The sequence below is a fragment of the Lolium perenne genome, chromosome 4 (assembly GCF_019359855.2).
Source record: "Lolium perenne isolate Kyuss_39 chromosome 4, Kyuss_2.0, whole genome shotgun sequence".
Taxonomy (NCBI): Eukaryota; Viridiplantae; Streptophyta; class Magnoliopsida; order Poales; family Poaceae; genus Lolium; species Lolium perenne.
Window position 1 is genome coordinate 102,240,828 of NC_067247.2, and position 14,024 is coordinate 102,254,851.

Consider the following 14,024-nt stretch of genomic DNA (forward strand, 5'->3'; position numbering starts at 1 on the left):
CTTTGTACTTTTATTAGTAGATGTGCTTTATGTACCCTCTTTGCATCGGAACTTAATAAGTGTATCGCGCTTAGATGATGATGGTTTTGCTTGCCATTTTGGTGATGGTCAATGTAAGATCAAGTTTAATAATGAGATTGTTGGTCTTGCCTTCCGACAAGACAAGCTTTATTTATTGTCACTTTGTGATGAGAATGTGAATGTTTTAAGCGCTAATAAAGAGAATGTCTCTACATCCCTAAATGAAAATAATAAGCGGAAGAGAATTGATGAAGTCTCTTTGAAATTATGGCACTGTCGTTTAGGCCATATTTCGAGGGGGAGAATAGAACGCTTAGTAAAAGAATCAATCCTTCCGCCTATGGAATTTTCGAATTTAGAACAATGCATCGATTGCATTAAAGGAAAGTATGTAAAGAACATAAAGAAGGGCACCAAAAGAAGCACAGGAGTTTTAGAAATAATTCATACGGACATATGCGGTCCGTTTCCTGTGAAATCTGTGGATGGCTATGATTCCTTCATAACATTCACGGATGATTATTCGCGTTATGGTTATATTTATTCAATTAAAGAGCGTTCAGAAGCATTGGATAAATTCAAGATATTTAAGGCTGAAGTAGAAAATCAGCATAGCATAAAGATTAAAATAGTAAGGTCTGACCGTGGTGGGGAGTACTACGGTCGGCACACCCCATATGGCCAAGTTCCTGGACCTTTTGCAAGGTTCCTACAGGAACATGGCATAGTTGCCCAGTATTCTACACCGGGCGAGCCTCAGCAGAATGGAGTAGCTGAAAGACGAAACCGTACCCTGATGGATATGGTGAGAAGCATGTTAAGTTACTCCACTTTACCGGTTAGTTTGTGGATGGAGGCGTTAAAAACCGCTATTCACATACTTAGTCGAGTTCCTAGTAAGTCGGTGTCTAAAACACCATATGAATTGTGGACTAGTCGAGAACCTTCACTCAATTATTTGCGAGTGTGGGGCTGTCCAGCTGAGGCTAAACTCTTTAACCCGAACATTGGGAAATTAGATCCTAAGACAGTAAGTTGCCATTTTATTGGCTATCCAGACAAGTCGAAAGGTTATCGTTTCTATTGTCCAGACAGACTCACTAAGTTTGTAGAAACGAGACACGCTGTGTTTCTGGAGGATGAGATGATCAGGGGGAGCACGGTATCCCGAGAAATCAACCTTGAGGAGAAGCGGGTGTATGCACCCACTCCGATGATCCAGGAACCATTTTTCTCGATACCTGCTGCTGCTGCACCGACACAGGACGATGTCATTGCGACACCTGTTGTTAGTTCTCCTGTGGCAACAATGAATGAAAATAGAGAGAATGTTACCACACATGAGGAAGAGCTGCAACATCCCCACATAGAAAGTGCGCCAGAGATTGAGAACCTTAGAAGGTCTCAAAGAGCAAGAAAGCCAGCTATTCCTGACGATTTTGAGATCTATGTCAGTGAAGCAGTTCAAATGGAGGGTGATCCCACCACATTTGAAGAAGCCTCAAGAAGTGCTCATTCATCGAAGTGGAATGAGGCCATGGTTGATGAAATGAGATCAATGAGTAGCAACAAAGTCTGGGATTTAGAAGAAATTCCTAAAGGAGCCAAAATAGTAGGTTGTAAATGGGTCTACAAAACAAAGTGTGACTCTAGAGGGAATGTTGAAAGATATAAAGCACGACTTGTTGCGAAAGGTTTCACTCAAAGAGAAGGAATAGATTATAATGAGACATTTTCTCCGGTCTCATGTAAGGATTCTTTTAGAATTATAATGGCTTTAGTGGCACACTATGATTTAGAGTTGCATCAAATGGATGTAAAGACGGCCTTCTTAAATGGAGACTTGGAGGAAAATGTTTACATGGCACAACCCAAGGGTTTTGTCGTGGAAGGAAAAGAACATATGGGATGTCGTCTGAAGAAATCCATTTATGGGTTAAAACAAGCCTCCAGACAATGGTACTTGAAGTTCCATGAGACAATTAAAAGTTTTGGGTTTAATGAGAATAGAGAGGACAATTGCGTATATGCAAAGTTTAAGAAAGGGAAATTCATTTTCCTTATCCTATATGTGGATGACATTATGCTTGCTAGTAGTGATGTTAGTCTACTATTGGAGACGAAGAACTTCTTGTCCTCGAATTTCGATATGAAAGATCTTGGTGAAGCTTCATTCGTTCTAGGAATTGAAATTCACCGAGATAGACAAAGAGGGGTTTTAGGATTATCGCAAAAGGCATACTTAGAGAAAGTTCTAAAGAAGTATGGTATGCATGCGAGTAATGCCACGCCTGCTCCTATAGTCAAGGGCGATAGATTTGGGGATTTTCAATGTCCCAGGAACCAATATGAGATCGATCAAATGAAAGCGGTTCCATATGCTTCAGCTGTCGGAAGCCTAATGTATGCTCAAGTATGTACGCGCCCAGACTTAGCTTTTGTTACCGGGGTACTTGGGAGATTCCAAAGTAATCCAGGAATAGATCACTGGAAAATGGTGAAGAAGGCATTGCGTTATGCGCAAGGCACGAAAGGCCTCATGCTGACATATAGAAGAACTGATTCCCTTGAGATAGAAGGGTATTCAGATGCAGACTTTGCGGGAGATGTAGATGACAAAAAATCCACATCAGGTTATGTATTCACTCTCGCAGGTGGAGCTATATCGTGGAAAAGCTTCAAGCAATCTATCACGGCACCGTCCACGATGGTTGCTGAGTATGTAGCATGTTATGAGGCATCGGGGCAGGCAAACTTGTTAAAGAAATTTATACCCGGGTTGAGAGTGGTAGACAGCATTCAAAGACCACTTAGAATGTACTGCGACAATGAGCCAGCAGTATTTTATGCTCACAACAATAAGTCAAGTGATGCTGGCAAGCACATTGACATCAAGTATTATGTTGTGAAAGATAGAATCCAGGATCATACCATAAGTTTAGAGCATATAAGTACAAAGAGAATGCTCGCGGATCCGCTTACGAAAGGCTTACCACCCAGTGTGTTCAGAGAACATGTAGCCGGCATGGGTTTACGGGAAAGCCTATGATACCTGGATATTAAGGGCCTAGAGGAAGAATCTATTTTAAAATGGAAATGTGTGTAGTAGCTGTTGAATCTGATGGTGCGTAACTGGCCATCATGACGAGACATGCTCTATATGCTAATCTGTGATAAAATGGATACCAAGAAAAGTATAAGTCTAAGATTAAGATTAAAGTAAGATGAGATCAAGGGGGAGAATGTTAGTTTGATCTCCACGTACGACCCAACGGTCGTACGACCCTATCTCGCGCCCTGATCGGGGGCGCCCAACCACGTCTGGTTGGTGGGCCCCTGTCGCCAGCGCCACATATAAAAGAGGTGGGGGCCGGGGCACGGACGCCAAGGTTCGTCCGCTGCCGTCCTCCCCACCGACACACAAACCCTAAGCCACCCGATCTGGTGAGGCGCTGTAGCGGCGGGAAGCTCCACCGACATCACCGCCGCCCCTCCGTCGCCGCCATGGCGAGCTCCTCGTCGACCAAGACCGACGGTATGAACCCCACTGTTTTCCCCTCTAGTGCTAGTCCCGGTTAGGCTAGATGCAATTACTCACTAGATGCTACAACTAGAGGTCCCTGTCGCCAGCGCCACATATAAAAGAGGTGGGGGCCGGGGCACGGACGCCAAGGTTCGTCCGCTGCCGTCCTCCCCACCGACACACAAACCCTAAGCCACCCGATCTGGTGAGGCGCTGTAGCGGCGGGAAGCTCCACCGACATCACCGCCGCCCCTCCGTCGCCGCTATGGCGAGCTCCTCGTCGACCAAGACCGACGGTATGAACCCCACTGTTTTCCCCTCTAGTGCTAGTCCCGGTTAGGCTAGATGCAATTACTCACTAGATGCTACAACTAGAGGTCCTAGAAATCTAACACCTGCCTCCTCTGCTAGTTACTCCGGTAGTGGGAGGGGTGGGGACTTCGGACCTACGCTCGGCATTGTAGAAGGGTCTCTAAAGTTAGATTTTGGTCAACCGGCATCGTCGTTATGGTAGCTAGCTATAGCGATGTTGTGTGGGACAAGTATAAGGTATACACTTCTACTGGTCCCCCTCGTCGGCGTCGATCTCGCCGGCGGCGCTGAGGAGGGCGGGGATTCGTCTGGTCGCCGCTTCCTCCGTGTAGTGGTGGATCTTGTCCAGTCTACGTCTTATACGTTTGGTGTTAGAAGATTCAAATCAATTGAAGGGTTCTATGACGATGACTCTAGCTCTGGGGCACAGATCATCAACAACGTCAAGCCGGCTCCGGTAAGAGAGCGGTGACAGCGGCGCGTCGGCGGCTCGCTCTGGCAGCAGTAGTGGTCTCTAGGTGGTCTAAGGACCTCGATGTATTTTTTAGTATGTTTGCGGTTCCTTGTACTTCTTGGAACTCATGGAATAGATTCAGATCTTTCCCACAAAAAGAAGATATGAGCAATTTTCTGTATGTTTTAATCCAGATATATGAAAGATAAAATTTGATAATCATAACAGTATTATAAACATCTAATCCCTATTAGAAGGGTTACAGTGCGGTGGAAGAACACTTGTTTTCCCGGTGCCGTCATTGGTAGAATTTTTATTGAATTCACACACATCAGAACAATACGAAAAACAATCCGAACATATATCTAAACATTCTATGTTTGCGCAAAAAATATCATAGAAAAAACTCATTTTTCTGCACATGTAAAAAGACAAAAAAAAACTATCTCGTGAAATGGTATTTCAGAGCATGGAAAATAGTCTTATATACACATGCCAAAAAAGTGTCTTTTTTGTAAACTTTGGGTTCGAACGTAGAATGTCTGGTTTTACATACAAATATTCTTTCAAAATTATAGACATTAAGCCGTGGGTGCTTCTATATCTATAAGCTAAAGTGAATTTCCGAGTCACAACACATTAATATAAACATTAGCATGATATACAAACTAGGAGAATATTTTATCTTCAGGAAGTGGTTAAGTATTTAAAATAAGGAGAAGGCCAGTTGTCCAATAGCTTGGCTCTCAATTCTACTTCATGGAATCTCTTTATCATATAGAATGGGTTACCACCATGAGCATTACGGGTCTCATACCCATCTTGATTGATGCATTGTCTATCATATTGTGTGATACATCATTTGTAATATGTAGATGTTTGGGTATAATACAGTTTAATTACTTCGAAGCTTCTCATTATTTTGATAGATTTATTCTACTTTTTAGATGTCTTGCTGATGTTATATTATCCTTAGAACTACTCATCTTTATGAACCAAATTAGAATAACAAAGTTCATTAGATGGCTCACGTTAGTTTTTCAACCACATGCAAGTTCATCAAGTTCAGGCAAATCAACTCTACTCCAACAGTGGTATGAAGTATTGTAATCCCACAATTATAAATTAATAGCTCATATAAACAAGGTGATGGCAATCGTGAGGGCTTCGTCGCCGTCCAGCTCTGAGCGGCTAGAGGGGAGCTCGTCCTCCTTTTTCACGGCTGCCACCATCTCCCACTCATACGCGACGAGGCCGAGGTATTCTAGGGTGTCGTCGTATGGCTCCTCGCGTGGGATGTCGTCGCCACTGACCTACGGATCCACATCCATGCCACCGTACTTGTCGTCGCCACCATTGTCCTGTCCGTGGACATACTCGACGTCACCTAGGTAGGCGGCGCGGAGAGCCGGGTTCAACTCCTAGCTAGCAGGGGAACATCTCCCACGCGCTGGAGTTCACGGCGTAGGTAGGTACTGCAGCAGATTTTCCATCGCCACTCTAGGCCTTCTAGTGGCACGGGAGGGACCGACAACCTCTACGCGTGTTGTCATTTGTTCTCCTAGAGTTAGCGTTGGGCCATTGGGTTGGGCTTTGTCATCGAACTACTGAACTAGTATGGGTTTGTCTGCACATGTCTGCTGCTTGCGTCGGGCTACTGGGTCGGGTCTTGTCGTGTCCTCCTATTACCCTCTAGTGATGCTCTAATGTATTCAAAATAATTCTTTTATCGGAATCGCAAAAAAAATTCTTTTATCAAAAAAATCGGGTAGGTTTGTTTCTCCACCCCTCTCAACCCCAGACGAGTCTGACCGGAGGAGGAGGAACAACCTATGGGTATGGAGGAGGCAAAAAGGTGGCGTTGGGCTGACTTTTGGTATACGATCATCCCCGTGTTGACCTCGTCAACGTGTTGTGGCCGATGTTTCCCCACGGTTCCATTGCACTGACTCCAATTTCACTAAATCTATTCCCAGTCGGTCAAGCCCATGATTCTGGCCAACACAACAATCTGCACGACCCACTTTGCTAGCTAATTTTTTTTCTGATACGATAGATAGATTGTTCATTGGTGATTTCCCTAAAAAAAACTGGCATTGGCGATTGACTAATAGGCGAATAAGCCAAAAAAAAATGACGTTGATGAGTTGGCTCGGCAGACTCCGCTGGCATCCACCAAAAGTGTTGTTTCCGGCTCGGTTCGTGGCGCCGCTGATGGAAGCCATGAGAAGAAGGCGCCAGCGGAGCCTTTCGGCGAACTCTTTGTTGCAGTTGTCGCTCTAGGAGACAATGAAGGCTGGGTGCAGGTGAGTCGGGGCGGCCATCCGGCCGCGAGCCATCATCTTTCTTTTCGGAGGAAGGTCTCGAGCATTGTCTCTTCTTGAAGTGTTGACCTCGTGGGAGATGTTGTTGGTACCTCGAGCATGATTACCAGGTCAGCACATGCCGTGAACGCTTCAGATGCATCAGTTGTCAGCGTTCGGGTCGTCGGGAGTGTTTCTGTCGTGCGTACTTTCTCGCCACTCTTTATTTCCTCTCCGGAGGCTCGTGCTTGTTCTCTGGACATACTTGATCCTTGCCAGTGGAGCAGCTCTTCGTCTGCTCAGCCTCTAACGTCTCTCGGCGTCCCGGAGTTTGGCTTAGGTCGTGTGCCTCTTGTCGTCGCCTGCAACATCACCTCCAAGGCCCTCTCCAAGGTGTTGTGAGGAGTTCAACAAAAACGCTAGCTGCGACCCTCGCCTTTAGTTCCAGTTTACCTTCCTGCGCTTGGAGCTTGCTCAATTGGTTGCTAAGCACTTCAACACCACTCTGGATTTGTGGGGGGATTCATTCGGTGTGCCTGAGCTCTTGGATTTGTGTTATCTGATTCGCGTGAGATCTTGGTTGTGGCTTCTTCGCCGAGTCAGGCACTTGGCTTTGAGAAGAAAGGTGTTGCTGACGTTGCAGTTTCTTTCTCGTTTGCCAGGCACTGTTGTTCCTTTTGTTGATGAGGTTGCTAAGTTAGGAATATTGGTAACGTTGCCCGGAGTTGTTGTCGTCGGAGAGGTTTCCGTTTTTCTCACCACCTTGGCTGCTGCATGCCCTAGATAAAAAATATGCAGTTGGTTTATGGATGCCACCCAATGTCTCGTTCATGTCGCCTTATGGTCCCTTGTGTTGGGTAGAATAGGCGTGGCCTTATTATTCGGGTCTTTATTACACTTGGCGTTGAGTGTGCGGTTTATATTAGCTAGGGACTCCCTTCTTAATTAATAAATGAAGTTAAAGTTTTTGCCTCTATTTAAAAATAGAATGGGTACATACATATCTGGTCTCTCTTTATTGGTTCATAGTGATAAGGAGTTCTCAACTTCTCATAGTCACAGACGCATATCCAGCTAGTCACTATGGAATACCGAGTAATACTACTAGTGTAGTAGAAGCAAGAACACATTGCAGCCGATTAATTATCGGGGAAGAAATATCGTAAAGCACTCATATGTGCCTCTCCTGCATATCGCCATCAGTAGCCATATGCATTGTCACGGCATATTTCGCTACGATCGACCCGTATACTGAATTACTGATCACTCTCGCTGACCAATCGGAAAAGCCGGCCAACTCCGCGCGCCGTCCGATCAGCAGTAGGCGATGCACTTGGTCTTGCAGTCGACGGTGCAGCCGCCCCCGCCTCCTCCGCCGCCCCAGCCCTTGCCGGAGCCGCTGTAGGACTTGTAGCACTTCTTGGGGCACGTTAGCTTCTTCTTGTAGCAGGGGCCCTTCTCGGAGCACACGGTGGTGGAGGCCACCACGCCGCCGCGCGAGTACCCGCCGGTCGGCCCGCCGTATCCGCCGCCCCACCCGCCGCCCATGCCCGGAACGTCGAACCCGGGGATGCTGCCGAAGCCCGGGATGGTGGGGATGACGCCGCCCCCGCTGCCGCCCGCACCGCCAACGGCACCTGAGCCGGGCTTGGTGGCCGGCGGCACGTACGGCTTGGCCGGCTTCTTGCCGGACGGTGAGGGAACGAATGGCTTGTCCGGCTTCTTGAGGGCCGGCGAGGGCTTTGTCTTGACCTGGGCGCCGTCGCGCGTGGCCAGGGCGGCGGTGGACGCGAGGGCGAGCAGGAGGAGGAGCGCCGCGACGCGGCGAATGCCGTCCGTGGCCATGCCCTGTGAGCTGCTGTTCCGGGTCGCCTTTGCTTTGTTGCTGCGTTGGTGGTGTGGCACCATGTGGGTTTCTCAGGGTTGCTATTAAGTAGGGGAGGAGACGATCTGCGCTGCGCGAACGAGAGCGATGGATGAGCGAGGTCGTGGCTCGCGAGATGTGCGCATTAAAGCCAGATTTGGACGTGTGAGGAGGATGATTCAGATGAAGGAGATGGTGGGGAGGTTGGGGCACTCACAGAAGGAACAGTGCTACAGCAGTGTGGTTTCAGTGGAGTTATGATCGCCGCCACGATGCGCTGCAACCTGCGCTGCCTGCCGGCTGCCACACGCGGTTTCGCGCCACCCGCTTGATTCGAATCCAAGCCATTCATCGTCCCTGATGTGCTGTCTTTGCTTGACAAAATCGGACGCTTGGTCGATCACGTCGCGACCAATGGCAATGGCATGTGCACATTTATGTCCCTCGCAGTCGCAGCCTCGCGACCTTTGCGTCGCCTGCCGCTCCATCCCGGCCACCGGCTCTCGTGTACCACCACCGTACGTACGTGTTCATGTTAGACTCGAAGAGGGAAACGGAGCGTGCAAGTCGCCGACAGAGAACATGGACGAATTGAAGGCCAAGCCAATGATCTGTTCGGAGCGTTATGGACTGCTGCACACAGCGTGATCTCGCAGTCTCAGCACAGGATTCAGCCTTTCAGGTCTTGCCTACATTTATTAGGCTCTCTCTCAACGGAAATTCGTTTCTGATCTCGAGCTTAGATGCTCCCGAACTCTAGACCAATCACGTTTAGCACACTTCAAATCTGTCAGAGTATTCAGCTCCGTATTCACTTCGTAGCTCTGTTTTTTAACGGTGACTGAGCCAGCCGTAATCAATACCGGCTGCTACTGTGATCACGTGCACAGTCGCGCGTGTGGCTATAGTAGGAAAATACAGCCCACACTAGTCGAAGTTGACGGAGACCAGTTTGCCTGAAGTGAAGGACACGACGACAAATCTGTAGCCTGTAGCCGAGCTTTCTTGTGCTTCAGCCATGGATTAGGGATACTGTTCACACACAACCTCGCCGCCGACGTCTCTAACCGGGTCAACAATTCCGAGCACCACGTTACCGCCGGAGCGCACCATCAACCAACAAATTCAATGGAGACACCGGATCGATGCCGGCAAGCCGTCCGTCCGCCGGAGACTTTTGTTTTGAACAAGGCCGGAGACTAGGAATAAACAACAAGATCCAAATTCTCCGGGCATCACTGTGTATAGCAACGCCGGTGGCAGATAGAGCCGTGTTTTCCAGCGAGTTAGCTGCCCTGCCGGTCAGAGCAGAAAATTAGAGAAGAAGGCGAGGGGGAGTTCGTGTTATACCTGTACTGGTGGGATCACTCAAAGGTGTATTTTTCTTTGTAACTTGCTTCGTATATCCTGTAGAACTAAAAAAGTGGCACATGTCCCGATAGATTTGCGTGGCCCAGAAAACGAGCTCATCTGAGCTCGGGAGCAAAAACGCTCCTCCCCTCTCTCAAGTCTGAATCTGGATGGACCGGTGAGCTGGACAAGTTCAAGTGGTCAAGCAAATCGTATCTGATCCGTCCTCCGGGAGCCCATGTATATTTCTAGAAGAAGCTCTCAACAATGGACAATGGAGTACTGTTTTTTTTTTTTTTTTTGCTTCATTAATATCTTTTCTGCTCGGCTGATCAACCACATTCGACATTTCTGTCGTGTTTGCCCATATGGTGATGAATACAGTCTGTATTTCAGTTAAAAATAGTCGATTTCCAGAGCAGAATAGTTAGATCTTGAAGACTCCGACTTAGGCCAGGAATAGTTACAAATCGACTTTCTTATGAGTTATGTAGGACTACGCTATCTAGGGCAAATTAGCTTTTCGTGGGCATGGATGATGGCGGTCTAGCTGCCACGTGGGATTTATTTTTAGTTTCCAAATATTTAAATATTTTATCTTTTAAATTGTAAGTCGAAATTTAGATCTGATTTTACAGTTAGCTTTGTGGCGACAAGATCTTTGGTACATCTCATGTTGATAGGTTTTGATAATATTCTTTTAAGACATAGTTGTCAGATTATAGTTGGTTGGCCACCAGGTTAACCGTTTTTGGTTGCCAGGTTAAAATCAAATGATTGCCAGTCACTTTTATTGTTGTTTTTCAATTGGTGCAAGTCACTTTGTTATACGCTTGATTTTCTTGATTTGCACCAATCTTATCGTGCTAATATCGTTCAATTTTGGGCTTATTTTGGGTCATGCCCACGGAGACACCTCACGGTCCTAACGGAGGAGCTGTCTGAAGGTTCAAAAAAAAAACGGAAGGAGTTGTGTGTCATTTCATTTGGCTTGGGGAGGAGGGGAAGAGGCGGATATGGTCATGGCACATAGATAAGTCCCATATCGGCCACACACGGAGCATATAGCGGTGGTTTGCGGGACAGAAGCCAGGACACCACCTATGAGATGGGTACGCCTCCGCCTCCTTTGTGTGTTTTTTGTTCCCCTGTTCAATTTGATTGCTGGTTCGAGGGTTCGTTCAGCGATGCTAGCCGCAGCTCGCGTGTCGATGTGGGGAACTGCCGGGTAAGTGTCTAATTCCTGCCTCACGACTAAGGTTTTCAGATGAGCGGCGATGTAGCGTTACCACGGGGTCATAGGCAGGATGTTTTTGCGCTGGAGAGCGCCACGCAATGGATTTCACTGTCATTCCACCTCATGTATCGATGTTTAGGTCTCCCTTAATTGCTTAAGATGTGATGTGCGAACAACTTGAATGGCTTTGGGTTTTGGTGCGATTTACGTTTTTGTTTTGGTCCAGATATTCATCATGTGGGTGTTCAAAGAGAAACGTGATTTAGATTTCAGTCCTTTTCTTTAAGATGAGGCTTAGCTTGAATTAGGTTATGTTGTTCGTTTCAACGATTTTGGGCCTTCATCTAGGTTAGCCCGTTGAATTTTTTTTTTTTTTTGAGGCTGAATCAGTGGGCTTCCCCACTGAGTTTATTTTTATTAATTTTCAGTAAAAGAGAATATACAAAAGAAAAAGGAGTTGGTAGAGATTAGCAAACAACCTCTATCTACAGGCTCCAAGCCTAAAATAAAAGAAAGCAAAAAGGTTGGATGTTACCGAAATTTCTCAACCCAATTTCTGAATCCACCATAGGACTTCCTGGTGGCTTTATGCAAAAGGAGAGACAACTCATCCTTCAGCTTCTTCCTGCATCTGTATAAGCTTGGAGGAATACCCTTGAAAATGTAGTCGTTGCGTGTAGTCCAAATCGACCAAGCAGTGAGTATAATAATCTCCATGAAGAAAGGTTCCTTAATCAGACCAGACTCGGGATGATTCTTTGAATATCATGTTGCTGAGGTGGAACCGAGGTAGGGCATAAGTATTGCCAACATATATGTGCAAAGGGGCAGAGAAAGAAAAGATGATTCCTTGTTTCTAGATCCCTATCAGCACACATTATGCAAGAATAGTCATCCATGAAGTAATTCTTTCGCTGCAGCATTGGTTTGGTATTTAGTCTATTGAGTAAGAGGAGCCAGAAAAACACTTTATGTTTCTGTTGACAGCAGCTTTGCCACATCCATTTGAAAGCTGGCAGTGTACCTCCTGAGTTCATATGTGATTTATACACAGAAGAAACCTTGAGAGTATCAGTTCGTCCAAAGATAGCCCAAGAATCAACAGTATTATCTTGAGTTGGTGTTAGACTTGCAAGTAAGGCTTGGAATAAGTGAAACTGAATCACAGCCTCTTCGGCGGATGGAATAGGTCTGTTGAATGTTATTGGTGTCAGGGTGTTCCGGCCATCAAAATATGTTAGGGACATGTGTTAGATGTTCTCGATCTGGATCACATTGTTCTCATGACCCTGCATTGAGATCCATGCACGCTTAATTAATATCTTCACCCATACAGACGGTGTATATGCTTTCGTCTTTACAAACTAGGTTTCCTCACTAAAATAAGCTATGTGGGATCTTCTCCTCTAGAATTACAATGTACTCCGTACTACAGAATTAATCAAACGTCTGCTGAACCAATAAATATTCACTATGCCATTCCAAGTACGTATGTGTGTGCATTAATTATCTGTCATGTGTGGAGTACCAGACATGTGGAGCACCATCTGTTACAAATATGCATTATCTTTTACGCGTGGAGCATCATACATGTGGAGTGCCATCTGCTACGCGTGGAAAAGAATTATAGAACAGAGGGAGTATATATATCATATTTGCACTTCCCTCCCCACATATCCGATAAGTGACACTCGTCCGGTTCTGGCTACCGCAATCGGTGTTCTTTGTGCTCCTAGCTACGTCTTAGGGTTTTTCATTGTTGGGTGAGTGGATGAACAATACACTTAGTTGATATGAATGTGGAGTGTGCATGCACAATATCGGAGTGCGAGGTACCAGGAAAACATATCCAACAACCCTGTTTGTTTTATGGTCAATTTGTTTGCGTGGCACTCCTTTATGTATAAATTGGGCTTAGAGGGCTTCAAGTTTCCAAAAATATTGTGTAGCTATTAGACAAAGGATTAATTGTTAGTCATGCATGATTCAGGAGAGGAGTGACTCAACACATAATTTGTATTGATAATCAGGTGAGGTGTTTATACAAGTACCTGATTTGTATACATTTGCAAAAAAAAAAGGAGTACATGATTTGTATAGATGAAATGACACTCCGTTTTGGAAACTTAATGAGTTTTTATAACTCAAAAAGATATTATATAGAAGATTATTTTTACTCACTCGGTACATAGTCCATGAGGTCTATAACCGCCTCTCTATAAGATCCCACCTTCAACTCTTTCTTCGGAGTCTAGCAGAGGTTCTCGTGCAAGATTATTCGCGGGAACTTCCCGAAGCTGCAGCACCAAATAATATTTATTATTTCTGTATGTTCTAAAATCTCCTATAAGCTTCATTTGAAGAAATATTAGTAAAGCATATTAACCATAAGGGTTTTGAGAGTTTCCCACTCAACCTTCTTTGCGAATATTAGATTTTGATATCCACTCTTCATAGAATCGTCCAGTTGGCGTTGTAATTCTTCTTGTCACCATAATCTGCTCACGACTTGGACCCCTGCCACTGATGACAAACATTTGTCAAAGTCCGCTTATGAGCCTTTGTTTGTGGTACAGATCCACATGGAAAAACATCTAGAAGTGATCAAGATGGACGAAAAGATTAAGCGTTGTTAGCAGGGGCGTATATGGGTTGGGGGGGCTTATACTATATACATTATACAAGTTCTATTTAACCAAAATATATTGTTTGTAGTGTAATCATCACAAAAATTAAACCATATAGATGCTAGTGTTGCTGTGCCCCATCGTGAAAGAGGTGTGGTTTGGCTTACACTCAGATCACTGGCGCATTGCTAGTGTTGCCTTGACAGTTTCCTTGGTTAAGGGTTATTGTCATGAACGTCACACAGCTGTGATTAAGTCGAAAGGAATGCTTTCCAGAGTAGAGTAATTGATCATGAAGACTCTACTGCAGTCTGCAGAGCCTTTGGAGATTGT

At 45.7% G+C, this 14,024-nt stretch overlaps 1 protein-coding gene across 1 annotated transcript; it reads right to left on the reverse strand.

The window, feature by feature from the left end:
* Window positions 1-7,566: 7,566 nt before the first annotated feature.
* Window positions 7,567-8,550, reverse strand: LOC127293492 (uncharacterized). Its single transcript, XM_051323128.2, has one exon. It carries the CDS (start codon window positions 8,519-8,521, stop codon window positions 7,928-7,930), a length of 594 nt encoding a protein of 197 aa, XP_051179088.1. The 5' UTR covers window positions 8,522-8,550; the 3' UTR covers window positions 7,567-7,927.
* Window positions 8,551-14,024: the final 5,474 nt, after the last annotated feature.

Coding starts and splice junctions, on each gene's coding strand:
- LOC127293492 (XM_051323128.2), bottom strand. CDS start 8,521: ATGGTGCCACACCACCAACGCAGCAACAAAGCAAAGGCGACCCGGAAC.